At 38.7% G+C, this 21,171-nt stretch overlaps 1 protein-coding gene across 2 annotated transcripts in view; it reads right to left on the reverse strand.

Annotated features, from left to right (window-relative positions):
• PRKD1 (protein kinase D1) overlaps positions 1-21,171 on the reverse strand; it is a 278,574-nt gene that overhangs the window by 126,251 nt on the left and 131,152 nt on the right. For both annotated transcript variants that reach the window (XM_036450797.2, XM_036450803.2), the window contains exon 2: positions 4,878-5,016. In XM_036450797.2, the coding sequence (XP_036306690.1) occupies positions 4,878-5,016 (139 nt within the window). The remainder of the gene's footprint in view (positions 1-4,877; positions 5,017-21,171) is intronic.

Here is a 21,171-nt window from a genome sequence, read left to right on the forward strand (position 1 = left end):
TTTCCTAACTCCTGCTTTTCCATGGTCCAAATAGCCCCCTCCATGAGAGAGAAGAGGCTTATGTGTACAGAAAATGGATATGCCCTCTCAGAACATTTGGAATCTATCTACCATGAGCACTGTATGACACTTCCATCCAGTATAAACACTTTTTTATTAAAAAATAAACAAAAACCCCTCAATCCCAGAGCTCATGCAACTTGCGCAAAATTACAAATAAAATAAATGGTATACTTCATGCCCAAGAAATCAGTTCTTCAGCCCCCTCGGGGCAATATCCAAACCATTTGGCAAACACATTGGACAAAAAAAGATAAGGACAAAACTTGAGATGGGGGTAGAAAATGTGATCTCTTAAGTAGCTGTATCTATCCTTAGAGTACTTTTCATTTTCTCATTCTCCATCAAGTATGACTAAAGGGTGATTATATCTCTTTAATTTTACCTCTGAAACATTTGTTCATCTCCCTACTTCATTTTCAGCTGTCACTGCCTGAGAATAGGCCACACTCCCTCTGCCTGGGCTACAGCACTAACTTTTTCAAGTGGTTTCCATCTCTAGACAGTGAGAATAAATAACCACATATAGAAACGGCATTTCATGAAAGTTATAAATAATGCAGCATAATCTGTTGCAAAAACTAATGAAAAAATACAAGAAAAAGATGGATTTTTACCATTAGCAAAAGATTCAATGTTTAGCTGTAAGACTTTTAAAATTATTTTTTTATTTGAGAAATTCTTGCAGTCCTGTGTATTTTTCATTTAATCACTACAAGACACACAAAGACACAAAGACACACACACACACACACTCACAATTATTAGAGATCAAGCCCCAAAATATCTAAACAAAAACTAAAAGATCTGGGTCATGTGAGTACAGTCCTGTTATTAATTTGTTTGCTATGGCTGAATTATTAAGCTTTGATAGAGACTCATCATGAAGAACACTTCAGATAAATTCCATGAACTTTATTTTATAGTTCAGTACAATACATATGAACTTGACTTTGGCTTTAATAAGAGGAATTTCCATTTGCAATGTTTTCCTACTTTTTAACAGTAAAATCATAGTGTTCAAGAGGAAAATTTCCATAGTATGGGAACTGGTCAAAGACAAAATAGGGACACCCAGTATTTTGCCCCCATCCCCCTCTACCCTCCATACCTACTGCAGTTTGAATAAAGCTGATCCTTAACCACACCTCCAGGGAATGGCATATTTTCCTGACCAATCACAGCACTCCATCCTTTTCAGGGGCTGATTCAGAAAGGAGGATGTGATCTGAGCTTCCCCACACCCATGGCCTGAAGTGTCTTGGTAGCTTTCATTTTTCTTGCCTCAAATTATTATAATGCAATACAATCCTGCCCACACCACAGGCACTAATTTCTTATTGTTGCTGAGTGACTGCATTACCAGGAATTCAGTTAACTTTCAGGATATATCTAGAAATAATATTTGCATAAAAATTGGTATTTTTACAAAATCTTGTCCATATGGTAACTTCTAATGTGATAGTCAATGGACCAACTCCTACATGTTAATTGAGAACATATATGTTTATATGCCTATGGCAGCGAGGGGATGCGGGGAGAAGAGGCTGAACAGCGGTAAGGCCAGCAAAAGGCCAGTCTGCACTGAGCCAAACAGACAGGGAACCGTGAGTCTATGTCTAGCAGTCACGTGTGACTCAGAACAGGAATGGCAAACATGTGTGGGGAGGTCATTTAGATTACCGACAGGCACATCAGGCCCTTGGGGGCTATAAGAGATGCAAGGTAGTTGAGACTGCTTGGAAGTGATGCAATGCATGTGTGCTCTGGGGAAAGAGAAAGGGACAAATGCAGTCCAAAAATGGCAGGGAGTCCGTGGTTGACAACGACAGTGCAAAAGACAGGGAACAGGAATGTGCATTTGGTCACGAGGGACGGCTGGCCTGGAGGAGGAAGGCGGCCAGAGGTGAGTGCAGTGCCAGAGCCGTGCTTCACAGGTGGGGTCAGGTTGGGACAATGCTGCAGGCGACAACAGCAGTGATAACAAGGAATCTGACGTCATCAATTCCATGTTCACAAGGCCAAAGGTGACGGGGTGCAGAAAGCGAAGAGAGATTGGGAGTCTGGCGCTGAAGTGAGTGCCACGACTAAAAGAATGAGGCTTCCAGGAGGTAAATCATTGCAATGCAATGGTCTAAGGCACATGTGTCAAACACAAGGCCCGCGGGCCAAATCCGTCCCGCCAGGCCTTGCAATGTGGCCCGCACCACGCTGTCATCACTGCACTCCGCTGCGTTTCCATCACAATGACAGTTTATGACTGTTCAGTAAACCATTCGGCCCGCGATTTAGGCTGGATTTTTAGATTTTGGCCCCTTCTCTGATTGAGTTCGACACCCCTAGTCTAAGGAAAACATAACTAGTGGAACAGGCATCGCTGGAATGGGAGGAGGATGGTCAGAAAATAAGCAGAAATGGACCCAGGGAACGGGCTGTTTCCTTCAACTCCTCACCTAAGGAGGAGGACAGTGAGCAGCACGGCCTCCCCATGGGAGGGGTGCAGCACCCCCTTATGGGGAGCTGGGCTGCCAATGAGGCAAAGTCAGGGGAGAAAGAGCAGGCATCTGATCAGAAGGGACTTGGGAGCCTAAAAAGAATATGAGGAAGAAGGTAAGAGGCAGACAGAAAAACAGGGTTGTAATAGGGAAGGGTTTGGAGATGTTAAGGAAAAACTATTTTTAACATTTGTTGAGAAAATTACAACACTGAGCAGCAGAGTGGGAGAGGAGCTAGAAAGAAGTTTATAGATAAATGCCAGAGATCTAAATATAAATGAGTAGCTGTACCATTAAATATACACACTGGATCAGTTTAAGCGTTAAATGACTTGGGGGCCGTGGGGCTGTGGAGAGTGAGAAAAGGGCTCAAAGGCTCTAGGCTCACAATTGAAAGTGGGATGACACAGAGCGGCTCCTTTTAAATACCAGTGACACCAATGAGAGTAGGAGAAGCCTTCCGCCTCTTGCAGCTGGGGAAGCAGGTGAGCAAAAGGGCTGGCCCCAGGTGCCCTCCCGGCAATTGCAGCTGGGGAGACAGGAGAGATGGAACATCGCTGAGGGCGGATGGGAGAAGAAGCTGAGCTGGAGCGCAAGGATGAGAGAGGGAAGGCAGAAGAGGGTCCCTGCACAGTGGGGCGCTGGGAGGGTTGAGGCAGGAACTCAGTGTGGGGGAGAGCCACAGGCAGGCAGTGTCTCCAACGCACACGGGGCATGCATCCGATCTGCCTGGGACTGCACTCTGAAGCACTTGATGACAAAAGTAAAATGGAAAGAAAAATAAACTACACTTAGGAATGTAATTTTTAAAGTTTTAATATCTGCCACAAAGAAAAAGACTCATAAAACACATTGCATTTCCTGTAAAGCAGTCTGGCTATGAGTTGAATGTAAATTGTGGTGAGAACAGATCCAGTGCCTGGTCCCCCTGAATAATTTATTTCAGGCGGCCCCTAGTGTTCAGAAGCAGGAACCTTAAAATATGGCATGTCTAGACACTCCTATTGTGAGGCCATGGTGCAGTAAGTCAATGTGAAAAGAGCGAATCTGAGTGAGAAAAGGGCTCAAAGGCTCTAGGCTCACAATTGAAAGAAAAGAGAGAACGAGAATCTATTCAAAGAAAAGAGAGAATCTATTCAAAGCAAGTGATTCTTAAAAAAACAAAAACAAACAAAAAAATTAACAAAAAAACTATGAAAGGTTTTGCTTTTATTTATTTATGTGTTTTTTTGTTTTGTTTTGTTTATTTGGCAACTGGAAACCCTATAAACAAGAGTAACATTACTACTTTAAATAGCAAAGCATTTTGTTTTATAGCATCTATCTATATAATGAAAATATGGAAATTCCAGTACCTCACACAAGGATAAGTAATTGATAAAGTCAAAGAGAATTAAACTTAAAGCAAAGACCAACTGAATTTTATCGGCGCACCCAAGGGCTGGGCTCAGAACAAATTGAGGAACTTGAGGAAATGGTGTCCAGAATCATTTTAGCTAATGGATTTCCTTCTGTCAGAGAGATAGCAAGCAAAGAAAGCTGAAGGGGAGAAAGGAGTAATGCAATCTGAGTGTCTCAATGACTCAAACTTAACAAAAATAAACAATAAAAATCTGAACCTCTTCAGAATATTGCACTGCATGTTGCAAGAATCCCTGCTACAGCTGTTCACTGGCACTTTAAAAAAAATTAATAATAATTAAATCATCCTTTCTTTTCCTGTATTGATAGGCACAGTCCTAACTTCTAAATCCTAAACAAAAAAAAATATACACTTGGGCAGAGGGGAATGCAGCCATTTCTCAGGGAGTGCGTTAGCTAGTATCACAGGGCATCGCCTGATACTGTAAATGCTGAGCTCTGGTTTTCAACCTGGTCTTGGCTCAGTGCTACTGGATGTTTGACTCAACGAGAACAACAGTTCCCTAGCCCTGCTGGTATTCTTTGGCTCTCAGACACTCAGTAACACTCGGGGTCCTGACATGCCTTAGCTTAGCTGTTGGAAAGTTTTTTTATTGCTTTTGCTGCTGTCCACATGATTCAAGATAATGAATGAAGGTATGGGAGTGTATCCTTGAGGGCTGCGGAAAGCATGAAGTTGAAAGAAGTGATTGGAACAGTACTGGGTGTGGAAACAGCCAATTCAAAGGAAACTTTTTGTTTTTATCAAAATAATTTTAAAAGTACATGTCAACAGAGCCCTAAAATTTCCTTTTGGAACCGAGTTTGATGTATGTTTTCTAATATGCCTTCAAAGCTATGTGTAAGAGTTCTTCACATACTAATTATAAATATGTGGAGAGAGAAAAAAGAGTATACTACCTGACAAGACCACTTCAATAAGATCGCCTTCCTGGATATCACTAGCCGTTTTCACCAGCTGGAGGATGTTTTCAGAGGTAGGGTCATGGCGAAACAGCAGGATCTTATCATACATTCCATAGAAACCACACTCGGGGAACTGCAAATACAAATAAAACAACAGGTTACATGTCAAAATCGTCCTAAATTTAAAACAATAATGAAATAAGCAAGTGTCAGGACATAAATGCAAACTAATTAAAAAAGTTCAAAATATATAGAAATTAAAAATGACAAAAATGATATTAACATGGCTCCAAGTCACAAGGAAATAAATAACATATCATTAGAGCAATAATGACCAAAGGATCTAATTAGCCAGAGAACAGGAGAATATGAGGTTCAATAAATTTTTGGCTGTAAGTTGGTGAAGAAATATAATAGGTGGAAAGAAGTGTACATTTTTATATGGCCTATAGCAGTGGTCGGCAAACTCATTAGTCAACAGAGCCAAATATCAACAATACAATGATTGAAATTTCTTTTGAGAGACAAATTTTCTTGAATTTAAACTTCTTCTAACGCCACTTCTTCAAAATAGACTCGCCCAGGCTGTGGTATTTTCTGGACGAACCACACTTAAGGGATCAAAAAGCCGCATGTGGCTTGCAAGCCACAGTTTGCTGACCACTGGCCTATAGCATTCCAATTGCATAAAAAGGAGTCAGTTTATTACAAGTCCATTAAACATACTATTGCATTTGTTTGCAAAAGAAAGGTCAATCCATTCTGGCATGTGCCCAAATAAGAGATGACTCAACACGTTGAAGCTTGGTCTCTGTGTGGGCAGTAGTGTCATCTAGCTGCTCTGACTCAGGAAAGCACCAGAAGGGACAACCAAAACTGTCCCTCTGTAGCTGCCCTTACATTCACTTCATTTGCATGCAATGTAGGTAAAATAGGAAAGCACAGCAGCTAAAAGTCAGTATGTTTTAAATAGAATACCTCATTTATATCCCCTATAGAAATAAATCAAAGAGTTCATCACTCAAAAATTGTCTCCTGGTTGCACGCATATAATGAAAGCTAAACAAAGAATACTTTATCATGGACAGGCCTAGAAAAATTATAATGACAATTACTATTATAATACTAACCATCAATATTATTTCCTCTCCTCCTTCTAAGACAGGAAAAGGGCCTACATTCAAACCATAGCTATAATTGATTAATTGTGCTTTAAAAGTACATTTGATCTGTTTTTGTTCATCAGTTTATGTTGTTCATTATATTCCACAAATGAGTGAGATCATGTGATATATATCTTTCTCCAAATGACTTACTTTGCTTAACATAATGCTCTCCAGGTCCATCCATGCTGTTGCAAATGGTCACCCTTAAAGATCTTAAAGCAAATTTCAAGCTCATTACTAAACTGTCAATTCACAATCTTATGACCTTTTCTTGAAGGTCCAACTAATCCAACATTGGATATTTTCATTAAAATAAATCATTGATCAATCTAGGCTAAGCTGATATGTAAAAAGGTATCTTTTCTTATATATGTTTTTTTCACACAAGTATTAAAGATTAGTTTTTATAAAATAATATGTGTAATATAGTAGGAAAAGATCATAAGGGGATAAAATTGTCTTTCTTGTTCCTAAAACTAGTGATGGTTCTGACACTTATGTCAATAAAGGTGGATTTTTAAGGGCTGCTGTTGAGAAGAAATGTATAGAATGTGATATCTTTTGAGGATAAACATTATGTATTGTGATTTCTTCTTTTTTCTCTTATTAATAAAATGAAGGGTTACATTTAAGTGAGACATTTTGTATGAATTAAAAGTAAGTGCATTCAGAACAACTCTTGGCTCTTAAGCTTCTGTTAGTGACTAGCTTAAAACTTCTTCAGATCATTTAGTAAAGTTGGCTGCCTTAAAATAAACAAAGAGCTGAAATGATGTAATTTCTCCCCTTCTATTAATTAAAAAACATTTCCCTTTTTTGGCAATTTATCCAATAATATTATTATAATACAAGGAAAAAACGGGAACTCTAAAATATAATTTTAGCCAAAAAAAAATAGTTAATTGAAGTATCATTTACATAATATAAAATGGTTCTAAAATTATAAATCTAAATTTTGACAAACATCAATACCCATATAAAAAAAATCACATGAAACATTTTCATCAAACCCCACAAATTTTATTGTACCCACTTGTAGTCAACACCATCAACAATTTTGATTGTAGGCACAGATCTACTTTCTGTCACCATAGATCAGTTGACCTGCTATAGCATTTCATACAAATGGAATCCTAAAATATTACTTCATCCTCTTTTCTGGCTGGGTTCTTTTGCTCACTATAATGTTTTTTGAGACTTTTATACATTCTGCATTTGAGCTTCACCTCTTTTTATTAGTTATTAGTATCTAGAATAATTGTTTATCCATTTACCCACAAATGAACATTTCATTTTTATCCAGTTTATGAATATTGCAAATAAAAATGCTATGAACATTTTTGTGTAAGTTTTTTAATGAGTATATATTTTTTTTCATTTCATATAAGTATCTAGGAACAGAATTTCTGAGCCACATGATAAGTTTATGTTATAAGACTCTATAAGTCTATCCCTATGCCAACACCTCATGATACTTATTGTTGGAGCTTTACACTAAACCTTAAATTCAGGTAGTACAAGCCCTCCATCCTTTTCCTATTCAAGACTGTTTTGGATATTACAGACTTCTGAATTTCCACTTTCAGTTTGGAATCACTTTGCCAATTTTTATGAAAAAAATTGCTGTGATTTCTAGTGATATTGCTTTGAAACACATATATAGATCAGTGTGGAAAATCTATTTATTTAATCCGAGTTGTCAAAATTTATGAGCATAAAGTTTTTTTCATTTTATTCCCTAATCACCCTTGTAATGTCTATAGGGTCTGTAGTAAAGTTTCTTTATTAGTTTCTTATTTTATAATTTGTGTCTCCTTTCTTGCTTTCTGGCTACTAACCTACCTGTTTTTATGTTAGTGCCATAACTGTGCTAATTACCATAATATATCTTGAAACCAGAAAGTATTATGCTTGCAGTTTTACTCTTCTTGCTCAAAATTATTTGGGCTCTTTGGGGTCTTTTGCAGTTCTATGTGAATTTTAGAATCGTTCTTTTCTATTTCTGAAAAAAAAAAATTCCATTGTGCTTTTGATAGATGTTGCACTGAGTCTGTAGATCTCTTTGGGTAGTATGGCCATTTTTAATAATATTAATTCTTCTAATACATGAGCATGAATGTGTTTCCCCTTATTTGCATTTAATTTTATTTCTTTTAGCAGTGTTTTATAGTTTTCAGTGTATAGTCTTTCACCTTGCATTTTCATCTAACTCCATCACTTCTTTAATTCCTGGTCTGTTTCCATTCATTCCTTTTCTAATTATCACCTGAGGATATGTTTAGAGAGATGAAGAGTGGTAGACAGAAACATGTATATGAGAGAAACATCAATCCGATAGGTGCCCCAACCAGGGATTGAACCCACAACCTTTTGGCATAAGAAGTGATGGTCGGACCAACCAAGCTACCTGGCTATGGCTCCATTCATTCTTTTAATCCTGGTATGGGTCACATCTTCCTGCTTTTTCATATGTATACTTTTCAAATTAGATGCCAGATATCATGCATTAAAGTGAACATTGTTGTTTTCCTTTAAAGAATGTTGATTTTTGTTTTGTCTAAACATTAAAGTACTTGCAGATCAGTATTATCTGTTTAAAGCTTATTTTTAAGCTTTGTTAGGCAGCTCCAGAGTAGCACTTGCTCTAGGACAGTTCATCCCTTCTACTAATGCACGACTCTTTGAACATCTCTATGGAATGCCTCGAGTGCTCTGTGAAATCTTTCCTATTCTCCTGGTACAAACTCAACTGTCTCACAGCCCTGTGTGAGCTCTGGAAAGTGTTAACTTTATAGCTTCCCAACAGTTGCTTTCTCCTGCCTTATAGATTTTCACCTTCCACACGGAGATTTGTACTCAATCAAATACTCAAGTGTACCCCTATTCAGGTTTCTGGAGTTTGTTCTTTGTATAGTTTCCACCTTTCCAGTATTTCTCCCCTAAAAGTTGTACGTCTTTTTGCTGATGAGGTCTCTTTGAGCTCTCTTCTCTGTCTCCTCCACAGCCAAGCAGGCGCTGCTGGGGTTCTGTGCCCCTTCACTATGCTCTGGAGCCTGCCTGCTTCCAGGCGGGAAGCTCAGATGACTGCAGCAGTCAACTTGCTTGTTATCCTCTTGGGAATCCCAGTCCCGTGCTACCTCTTGGTCAATGTATAAAACACATTTTGTGTCATTTTCTTTTTTTTTTTTTTTTGGACCAGGAAAGCATAGCCATAACAGATACAACTAGTTAGTAAAAGAAAAAGTCTCCTGTGCTTTTTAAACATAGAATACTAATCTTCTTTTTTTTATTTATTTACACACTATTTAGGTACATTTATTTCTATGTAAATTGCATTTGCAAGAAAAGTAAGTAAAAATGAAGTGCCTGTAATTGGTAAGAGTACATTTTTAAGGTTAGTAATAATATAAAGATACAAGATTTAATAATTATCATATAATTTTCAAACTGCAGTTGGAGCTACACGGGGTTAAACTTTCACTGTTAAAAGATAGTCTCTGATTGGATCACAAAAGTTCTTGTAACTATCATACAATAATGTACAGACACTATTACCATATCCTTTCTAAAACACTGGGTAGCTGGTTCTAACTCAACGGAGAAGAAAGTTGATGGGATTCAGTGCTTGGGCTGGAGCAAGAAACAACAGCTGGAGATGAAGAGACAAGAAAAGGCAACTGTTTCCCTGAAGAAGAGCTATACTGGTCAGTGTCTTCTAACTAATGCCTGTCTGGGCTGGTGTGGAGCGAGGGTCAGGTAGGACAACGGAAGAGGGTTCTTAGTGAACAGAGATCCTGGCATCTCATCACAGCAGCATTGCAGCCTGGCCTTGTCCATGCACCCCTTGCTCTCCTCAAGGACATCTCCGTTTTCCATTTACCTATAGTCCTGTACTGTTGACACTTAAGCGGCAATCTGTGCTGTGCCTCTGGTATAACCATGGGTATAATATAATACATGATTCGGTGTTCAAGTAAGATCTGAATGCCTCACAGCCTAATTATTATATGCTCAGGGGGGATGCAGAAAACATTTTTAAAAATTAGCCTGGGTAGACCCATGGTCCGCAAACAGCGGCTCACGAGCCACTTTCGGCTCTTTGGCCCCTTGAGTGCGGCTCTTCCACAAAATACCACGGCCTCTGGGCGAGCCTATTTTGAAGAAGTGGTGATAGAAGAAGTTTAAGTTTTAAAAAATTGGCTCTCAAAAGAAATTTCGATCGTTGTATTGTTGATATTTGGCTCTATTGGCGAGTGAGTTTGCAGACCACTGGTAATACCAACACAGGAAACACATATTAAAGGTAGTTTTTTAAATAATTAAATTTTTTAAATGAGGATAGTGTAATAAATGTCCATGAAGGTAATCTGCCCTGAGGTGAGAATACCCTCTCTCCCACCTTCCTTCTTCTTGGCTGTCAGACATCGCTTTTCTCCCTTCAGTAACAAGCCATTTGGAGCAGCCGGAGGGCCCTGTGACACAAGGCACAAGGGTAAACCCTTGACCCCAGGTCAGCTGTCATTGCAGCAGAAGCTGAGGTTCAAATTTTTTTCAGATTGTACATTCTTTCTTGGACATAAAAATACATATGCATATTTACCTTTCACTATTAAGAGAATAAAATCTTTGCTTTTAGGTAACATAATCTGCTTACAGAGCAACTATATACAATAAGACTTTCAAAATTATACTTACGAAAGGATGTCTGGAAGGTGAAAAGTGTAACGGAACAATGCCTGACAACTGAGAAGGGAACACATTGGGGGAAAACATTCATGGAACAACATTCCCTAATTTGGTCATAATCATCTGTTTCTATGCGAAGGTGTGTGAGCTTTGAAATCTGAAAACCCTCATTAAACCAAACAGGCTTTCAGAAAGGCTCAGAGGCTTGTAAACTCAGCTGGAGCTTATTACAAGATCAGTCCTGTGTTCCTCGGGGCTTTGTGGCTGGGAGTGCAAACATCTGAAATAAGTGATTTCAAGCTCTAAGTTCGACTCGAACAAAACTGGCCACTGTGAAAATATGGCCAACAATCCCGGCACTGGCCCTAAGCTCTCTAATTCTACCCTAGGCTGGAAACCTCTGTGCTGTTGTGTGTATCATTTGGCATTTTTGACCACAGAGCACAATTTACTGTTACATTTCGCTATAAATGCGTGGCTGGCCAGACAATGAACTCCAGAGTAGAATAAGTACACGTTTTAATGAGTAGCTGAAATATGACCTGGCCAGCGTGTGCTTTTCCATAGTTGAGGCCAATCACAGGGCAAGGAGCAAGCAATACCAGAAACAAATCAATCCATGACTCAGTTAAGGAAAAAGAGAGAGGGGGACAGAGAGCCATGGCCTGATTAGGAAATAAAAGAACACTTCCAGTTTGCTTGTGCTAAAAGGCAATCAGGCTCAGGAGTCCTGACATTAGGTTATTCTACTCAAGGGCAGGACACGCCTGGCAGCGGATACGGCGATCTTCTCATTGAAGGTGATTCTGAGTTATTCCTTTAGACCAGTGTTTCCCAAAGTGTGCTACGTGCACCCCCAGGGGTACGGGAAGAGTTTGGTGGGGGTATGCACTGCACTGTGCTTAGCTGCACCTAACTCTACATTCTCGTGAGTACGAGGGGTACTCAGCATTACGAAAATTATAGAAGGGGTACACATATGTCAAAAGTTTGGGAAACACTGATGGTAGTCAACAGAGCCAAATATCAACAGTGCAATGATTGAAATTTGTTTTGAGAGCCAAATTTTTTTAAACTTAAACTTCTTCTAATGCCACTTCTTCAAGTTAGACCCACCCAGGCCGTGGTATTTTGTGGAAGAGCCACACTCAAGGGGCCAAAGAGCCGCATGTGGCTCACAAGCCGCAGTTTGCCAACCACTACCCTAGACCTCTCCTTCTACCAGTGATGCCTGGCCACCTTCAACGAGCAAACAAATGACAAAGTACTGGCACTTCCTAGCCTGGCCAAAATACTCCCCAAGTGTTGTTCCAGGAATAAGAGACAAGGACACAGTGTGAGCCAGCCCACTAATACCAAAATTTTACTTAGAAACACAAGTTATAAAGTGTAAGTGAAAAGGGGAAAACGGGATAACCTATTATTTAGAGGTATATTTCAGAAATGTGTTTAAATTTGGGTGCAAGGTTTTTCCTCAATGATTTCACATCCTCAAAAGGAGACACATGAAAAGAATGTCATACAATGACCACATAACGCTGTAATCTTAGGAAACAGAAACCAGGGAGGGAAAATGTTAAAAACTATTCTTTTTTCCTCCCTCTCTGTCTACCCAGAACCCACCCACCGATCCCCCACTCCCACCTCCAAACACCACCAAGCTGGGCAGAAAATGAAGGAATGCTGTTCTATCACAAAAACTAAGAACCAAGATCAAAGGTAACGGTTTGCTATATTCCGAGTTGCAAATTTTATTATAAATTCTTGGTAAAATCAGTCCAAAAGATGTGATTCATGAAAAAATAAAAATCTGTAATACCTATTCTTATGAAGTACTTTTTAAAGCCTTTGAAATTTTCCAGTTTCTAAAATGATGAAGACTAAATGACAGTTAGCTACAGTGTTGAAAGAAGATCCATTATACATTTCCCAAGCCATGAAAAACAGCAGAAATGTTCACTGCAGAGCAAGGAACACATGAATTCTCCATTTTACTTTGCATCTTCTGGACCAAAGACATGCTGTGCAAGTGCAGGTAATCCTGGTTAGCAATCACACTCCTCCCCTTGCTCCTCTGCAAGTCTTTTATACCAGCACCTGTAATCACATGACTCTGCTCCACCAACCCAATGCCTCCTTTGGAAAGGGAGGCCTAATACCAGGGGGTCTATCAACTTCAGAAAGGTCAAGGTCCATATTTGGAAACACAGGTGTCCTTAGTTAGTCCTCCTCTCTCCACTTCACTGACAAAAACTTCCTTTCCTCATTCCAGGCAGGACTTTAATTTATTCCACTCCTGCTCTCATAAAGGCAGATCTAGAATCTGACTGAGGGACTCACTTTTCTGCTTAGATCTCTGACTGTTAGCCACTCTTTTTGCCACAAGTTCAAAATCCCATTGTTTAAACAATCATTTTCATTCTTAATTTTAGCCTCACCCTCTATTGTATTACAGCAAAAATATATATATAATAATAATAATAAATAAATAAATTAAAACACTAAAAATATATATCTGAAGAAGGAAGGAAAATATTTCAAAAAGAGATCCGCTTAGAATCTTTTGGAATTAGAGTTGGATTAAATGGTGATAGATTTTAGCTATGAAATACCACAAGACATAGAAATAGGCATGCATTCTAAATTTGCAATTCCTTTGGGAAATAAATCTAGTTTGCAAATTCTTCTCCCTTGGACATATAAATATATTGATGTTTTATGTAAGATACTGCTAAAGAATTCTTTAGTAAAGTAATGGCTTTTCTTGGAGGCTGCAGATCTTAGTGTGATGTTTAATTGTTGCAAAACTTTTTTAATTTAGTTTAAATAATATGTGATCTATTAAAAAGACAAAAGCAATAAAAAATTATTGGATACATCATAACTCTAATGCAGCAACTTCTGTGTATAGACTTCTGGAAGGTAGTTTGAATCATTATTTTGTTGTATATAATTCTGAAGTTTTAAAATAAATGTTCACATCAAGCAATTATAGGTGGTAATAATTAATGAGAGCCTCACTACTGTGGTATAAAAACCTGCATTCTACCTTGGCAGGTTACTAGTCACTGATAGCTATTAGGCGATTAGTAGGCACTCTGAAATTATTCACACAACAGTGATTAGGTGTGTAGCTGTGCAGCTTGGAAATGGAAAAGGTACTGTACACTCTTTGTCTCAGTCTGAATAAAACTGTCATCATCAGACAATAGACTGTTTACATTTCTTATAAGGCTACCTGCTTGTTCATTACTTTTAGAGAATTAATGAAAATGGATGCATGTACTAAACAAAGAATATGACAGCACCTAAAAGGGTTTTACCAAAAATTAAGAATGATTGACTTTGGAGAAGAAACACTTCGAGATTATTTATTTTATCTCCCCATGTTAGAGATGAGTGGGTTGCTGCCCAGACACACTAAGGAATCTGCCCAAGACCTCAGTGCGAGGTAAAGCCAGAACAACAGGAGCGGCCTGCCTCCTGAACTGCACTCCTGACCTTCCCTTCAGCTCTGCTTCTCACAAGAAAGGAAACACAGGAAAAGTGGCCAAATGTCCAGCAAACAGTGATTCAGAATGAAAATTCCTGAGCATTTTTCTTTGCCAGGAAGCCCTGGCCCCAGGTTTATTGACTGAATTTGGGGGGGCGGGGGGGGGGGGAGAAGAAAAAACCACGTAAATGACTTAATGAGCTTTTCAGCAGCTATTCCCTGGCTATCTCAGTTCTTACTAAACAGGCAAGTCATTAAAAGGGTAGTGACAGTGAGACGGTCCACAGAAGGCTGGTTGACAGCAAAGTGGACAGCTCATGGCAACAGAAAAATTGGCTGAGGTCATTAAGACAAAGGGCAGTTAATGTGACATACTCCACCCTCCAAGGATTGAGAAGATTTCCATTAAATTTCTATAATAAAGTTGGAAAGTAAAATATACTCTTGTTTTTTGTATTTCTATGATCCAATTTGCTTATAATAACAAGACAGTAAAGTTAGAAGAAGTTAGTATGGAAAATGCTTTAAATGAAACATTTTGAGAGAAGTTTCTATTTACTTAAAAAAAAAAAAAGAGGAGAATAAAATCCTCTTGAGAGGAATCTGGTTTACACAGTGATATCTGAGAAATCTGGGCCATCTGAACAGCCTAGCAACTGCAGGTTGTCACAACTCTCCATTGTGTCCTTGAAGCAACTGGGAGTTTATAAAAGGGCGGCCTGTGACTATGCCATTTCAGGTAGATCCATTCATTGCACTAGTTTGCACTGCTTGTCACAGGGAGGGTACAGGTGCATATAAAAATTAAAACTAAAATGTTTGAGTCAAACAGGATATTTTAAACTTCACTATGTATATCGTGACCCATACTGATTTTATCAGTACTTAAAATAAAACTGCAGTTTGTTGAAAACAGAGAACCAAGAAAACGAGAACTAAAAAGAAATTTGATATCTCACTCTATACAATTAGAAAATCAAATTCACTAGCAGAAACTGAAACATGTTAGGAATCAGAACATCATGTTTCACAAAACATCAAACGACCATCAAAATTCAGGTTGCCGGCAAAACATTCAAGATATATTGTACTCCCAATTCCATCCCGATTCTCTTGTCCCATTTATAGGAATTCTCCTTACAAGAAGCAGCTGCCTGTGTCCATTGCATAGGCCCTCGTTTGTATGGACTCCAGGGAGCCGTCTGCCCAACTCCTCACAAGCCAAGGCTGCCCAGGGCCCTCACATTGCCAGATTCCAGGGGTGAGGACCAGTCCTTATGGGCCACGGCTCAGCAGCACTGGAGCCAACTGAACACGCTCCTTTCACAAAGCACTTGGTTTTCCTCCTGTTTGACAGGCTGCACCTTTTCAATCACATTTACTGGCTCTGCCTCTTCTTTCCAATCTCTTCGATGCTGCAGTATTCAGGGCTCCTTCTTCACAAAGTTCATTTTCTCTGTGTATAATCAATCCCTCCCTTCAAGGACCTCATCCAACCACCCATCTTTCAATACCATATATGCTCAGATGACACAAATGTCTCCCTCTATCGCTGAGCTTTCCCCTGAAACACAAACCCATCTATCTAAATGCATTCAACAACTCTGCACAGATATGTCTGTGAGGGGGTCACAGTAACATGCTCACAACTGAACTCCTAACACCAGCCCCTCCCTGCTCCTCCTCACAGCTCCCCAGATCAAGAAACGGCACCAACATTCAGTTGTTCAGGTCCGAAATTTTACAATCCGGATTTTCCTTCCCTCCCATTTCATATGTAATCCATCAACAAATCCTATTAGCTCGACAAGATAATTACAATATAATATATTCCATGTCTAAATTTGTCACCACCTGCACTGCAACGTCCCTCATCCAGGCCACCATCTCTCAACCACATCCCAATAACTGCTCAAGCCACCTGCTGCTATTCTTGTTCCCACAATCTAGTCTACACACAGGAACGAGGCTCATCCTTTGAAAACATTTATCAGGTCAAAGCCCTCCAGGGGCTTCCCTTCACACATAGAGACATCTGACAGCTGTCACCAGAGCCCCTGAGGTTCTTACTCCAGGCATTCCCTCTGCCCTCATCTTCTCCCTCGTCCTCCACTCCGGCCCCATAACCATTCAATTAAAGCATAGGCGGTTCTTTGAACCTGTTCTCCTCCCACTGGAAAACTCCCTTTTTTTTTTTTAATATTCATCACTACCAGAAGATACACATCTATCTTTATTTTCTTAAGTCATTATCTGACTGCCAACTAGACACTAAGCTCCATTAGAGCAAAGGCTTTCCCCATCACATTCACTATTATAACTGAAAATCCTCGAATAGTCAGTGGTACATAGCGTGTGCTCAATATGCAGTGTTGAGGGCATGAATACATTAGTCACAATAAAGCAAGCTACTTTATCTCACAAAAATAACAGAGAAGTTCGTTAACAAATATAGTATATATCATTTTAGTTAATAAAACCAACCCAAGCAGCACTAAAAAGAAATTCATGATTTCTCAGTGAAGGTTTTAGAATCTCTCTGGAGACATTTTAAGACTCTGGCATCTAGCTGCCTATGAGTTTAAAGAAATTATCTCTCTTCATAGTCTAATTCCACAATTAAAACAGGTCAACGACCTGTATAGGCTGGGACGGTCTGTTCCCCTCTGACTCTTAAAATAAAAACAGTTTTTATTTTTAGAAATCAGGATTTCCTTTCCCTGCAGAGGTTACAGCCCAGACACATTTGAACACTGAAATGTTTACGGTGACTTTGGCAGACAGCTCACACTGAAGAGGCATGAGTCCCCAATACAGAAATCCCAAGTCTCTGAGAGCGTAATTCTCATTTTCTGTGCCCCACTTTCCTTATCACAGTATCTTGACCTTAACACCTCTAAAAAACTTGATATTAAGCAAGGAAAACTGAATCTGCCCATTCACAAAATCATGAGATCCTGTCTCACATCAACTCCCTTACTTACCAACTTCCACCCTCCCCTCAGTTCTCCAGAAGCTTCAAGCAGCAAGTGCAGCAGGACTCACAGTCTTTGTTTTTGCTGTTCCCTTTGACTGGAATGCTCTTCCACCTATTAACCCACTAATCCACCTGATCCTGATTCAGGTCTCTGCCAATATCTTTTTTCTTTTTTTTTTAATCTCATGTGTATAGTACATATCTAATCACTAAAATTTGAGTTCATTTGCACAAGAACTGCATGTTCGATCTAATGCTATCCCAGTAGCCAGGACAAGGCCAGGCTCGGAGCAGAGAGTCAATAAACAGTCATTGACTGAATGGTCCACAAATAGCCTGCATGTCTTCACCATCCATTCCTAATTCTCCCCATTATTCACTGAGAAGATTTCCATTAACCTCAGAACTATTAAAAGCAGGCTATTTTGACACCTATTTTAGAATATAATTTCCTTAGTTATGAAATGATTCACTTTATTAATTTGAAGAACATCACTGGAATGTAAACAAGCATTACTCATAGCTAAGTATTATTAATATATTTCATTAATTTGTGGATTGACATATTTTAGGATGCTATGATTTTGTTTCACTACTTTTCTGGAATAATTTTCTCATTTCAGTTAGAAGATCCGAGTGCCGATATACTGTAAAAAATTTCAATATAAGCAGCTTCAAAATATATCTTTCTAAATGCACATACAAAACTACTCCAAACACTATATATAATATATCTACGGACACTGTGTAACCTGGCTAGATAATTTTTCGGTTGTTTCCAGTAGAAAACATCTATATAAAATATTTTAGAATATTAAAAATTAAAGTCACAGTTACAATTTATTGACTACATATAATGTTCTCTGATTTTGGATTTCAAAATATCGGGGGAAATGAATTTCTACAGCTAACTAAAATACAAAGAAATTATACAAAATAGTTAAGTGAATAAATCAGAAAGAAATAAGAGTGTATCTATCTAATGGTGCAAAGTCTTTTCAAAACACTTAAGCTAAGAAGCCCTCTGGCTCAAGATGACAAAGGAAGCACAAACATTAACATATCATTTCCACAAATTCTACTGAAACAGCAGTAAAGTACAAAGAAAAATTAAAAATCCACATCATCACTGAATATGGGAGTGGAGAGTCATCAGTGAACCAAAACTTCTGACAAAATCAAGATGAAAATCTGATAGAAATCCATGTCACGTAGGCCCGCACCTAGAACATGCCAGGCTACTAGTGTTCAGTTAATGTGTCTATCGAGTGAATTTAATAACCAGCAATTTAAAACTCAAGAAATAAATTAAGATAAATCCTTTTAAGATGCTACAATGTCACCTTTGCAACCCAATGCCAATAACAAGTGAATTTCTCAATAAATATATTCTGAATGAACAAACAAATGAATGAATGGTGGAAAATGAAATCTTCAGTGCTGCGAAAAATTTGTCATGACATGCCAGTAAGTAAAAACGATTATAAAATAGTATAGCCAATTGAGCCCTTATTTTGTTAAAAATAAATTCATTCCTAAAAAAGGGACTTGAAGAGAACTATTAACTACGACTAGCTATACCTAAGAATGGAATTATGAAGGACCGTATCATTTTTTTATGTATTTTTCAAATTTCCCACTACAAATGTGTAATCCCTTTGTAATTGAGGAAGGTAGAAAAGCCACTGTATAATAGAAGAAAACAGTTCTGCTGGTCTCTTAGAAGTAATATGCTATCTCCTCTCCCACTCTCCAGCCAGCCAGGTGCACTACCACCCACCATGTGCCAAACTATAGTTCCCTCCTTCAAACACACAGGAAAGAAGGAGTGGAAAGGTCAGTGGCAAGCAGATAGTTACAGAAATGAGTAAGAATCAAGCTATTCTACCTTCCAGGACAGAATTTTATGGCCTCTTCAGGTTGGAATGTATGCCAGGTATATCTGTATGTATATGTGTCTACGTTGGGGATGAAATGTAGGATCACTCTTCCAGGGACTCATTTCTTACCAACGTTTTTAAAGTGCTTGTTCTATCACAGTATAGTCACCAGCACCAAGATGGCATCATTATTATGTGTTCAATCTACCAGCAATTATTTCCATCCCTGTATCCAATGCTATATGGCTGCCCTGTAATTTTTAGTGTCTGCCCACTCTGGTTTTGAGATTGGCCATGTGACCTGCTTTGGCCAATAAGATGTAAGCAAACATGATCCAAGCAGAGGCTAGAAGAGCTGTGTAGGTTAGGGTTTGTCCTCTCTTGCTGCCTTTGAAATCTGCCACTGTCATATGAACTACACACACATGCATGTGTGCACATAAAAGAAATGTTCTAGTATTCAAAACTATTATTCATTTCAGACAAGAACTCATTCGTATCTTTGATGAGCATGAGAAGTTCTGACATCTATATTCACTGTTTCACTTTAATCTTCTTCACTTAAACAAAGTGAAAACCAACAGTGATGGCAGGAACATATTCAGTCATCACTTGACATTTTTCCAGTCCTCCATTATAAAAAAAAAAAAGGTAATAAATTATTTTCCTCAAGAGAATGCTGTTCAGCTCTGTAGGAAAAGGATGACAATCAGTGAGAGAGGCTGTAACTTCCTTATAAATCTGCAGAAAAAACTGCAATAATGGTTGGAGGTAGGGTGGGAAAGTAGATTTCCAAACACCAGGACTTTTTATTGGCATTCCTCCCAGGAGTGAACAGGCAATTACTTTTTCTTCTATCCATGCTCTCCAAAGTGGTTACACACACCAATTTCAAAATGGAATCAAGTAACATTCTTACATGGGCCTCTTTTTTGAGGATCCATGTGAGGATCCACCTTGATTAAAGTCAAAGGCCAAACATGATGTTAGAGGAGACAGTGGTTACTTTAAATTTTGTTTCTGTAAAATTAGCGAAGAACAACCTACACAGTACCTTAAACAATGCAAAAGGACCATATTTAGAACTAAACTTTTCTGATTCCCTGGTCATTTTCATCACCTTTACTTTTGTATTGCTAAAATATGTGCGTGGAAATAGGATAAAGGAACCTAGTAGTTTATTCCCTCCTACCATTTCTTTTTTCCAAAGTCACATTAGGAACAGAGAGTGGAGGTGTGTGCAGGATAGATCTGCAGGCCAAGGAAAATCAATCTCTTACCTGGTAGTAGAAAGAAATGGGGACAGAGGCTGAGTGACTATAAAAAAGGAAAAATAAAGGAAGAAATAATCAGACAATACAGTTTTTGGGAAAAAAAATAGAGAGAGCAGGGGACGGGAAATGAGTGGAAAATACAACTTGATGTGATAAAAACAAACAAAACAACAACAACAAAACCACTGTGAAAGAAAAGCCAAGAAATGTGAATGAGAGTAAGAGGCATATTATAGAACAGGAAGAGCAAAAAAAGAGACATAAGAATCCTAAGGAAAGTAATTTTACCAGAGCTAGCAAGACACTTCTGCATAAAATGTAATTAGTTTCAGGTTCACTATGCCATTATGTGCATTTCAGAATCCACTCTGCAAACGCTTGCCAAACCTTCTCCTTAAACTTAAGAAGCTAGTCATTTTCTCCACATCTTCGGGGCCCAAGTCTTGAATGGCTCTCAATTTGATCATATCGATAACTATAAATAAAGACAACAGTCTGTGCCTTGGGCTGGTGTGCACTGAGTATTCTTACATACTGTCTATTAGAGTCTACTTTTGATGTTCTGCCTCTTGAACATTGAGACAGTAGACACCTGCCATTTTTGCCAGACAGGATTGAGTCTTCCTTCACTGGTAATGACAATTCTGCTTCCTGCTGCCCTTGGCTAATGTCTTTCTCTCCCCTTAATTCCTACAGCTCAGATCTCCTCTCTCCACCCCAGAGAAAGCCACCCAAATGTATTCCAAAATTGTGTTTACATGTGAATGCATATACTCTTATTCACATAAACTCTATGTAATACATCCCTTTGT

This window comes from Pipistrellus kuhlii, unplaced genomic scaffold (genome assembly GCF_014108245.1).
Source record: "Pipistrellus kuhlii isolate mPipKuh1 unplaced genomic scaffold, mPipKuh1.p scaffold_m20_p_1, whole genome shotgun sequence".
Lineage (NCBI taxonomy): Eukaryota > Metazoa > Chordata > Mammalia > Chiroptera > Vespertilionidae > Pipistrellus > Pipistrellus kuhlii.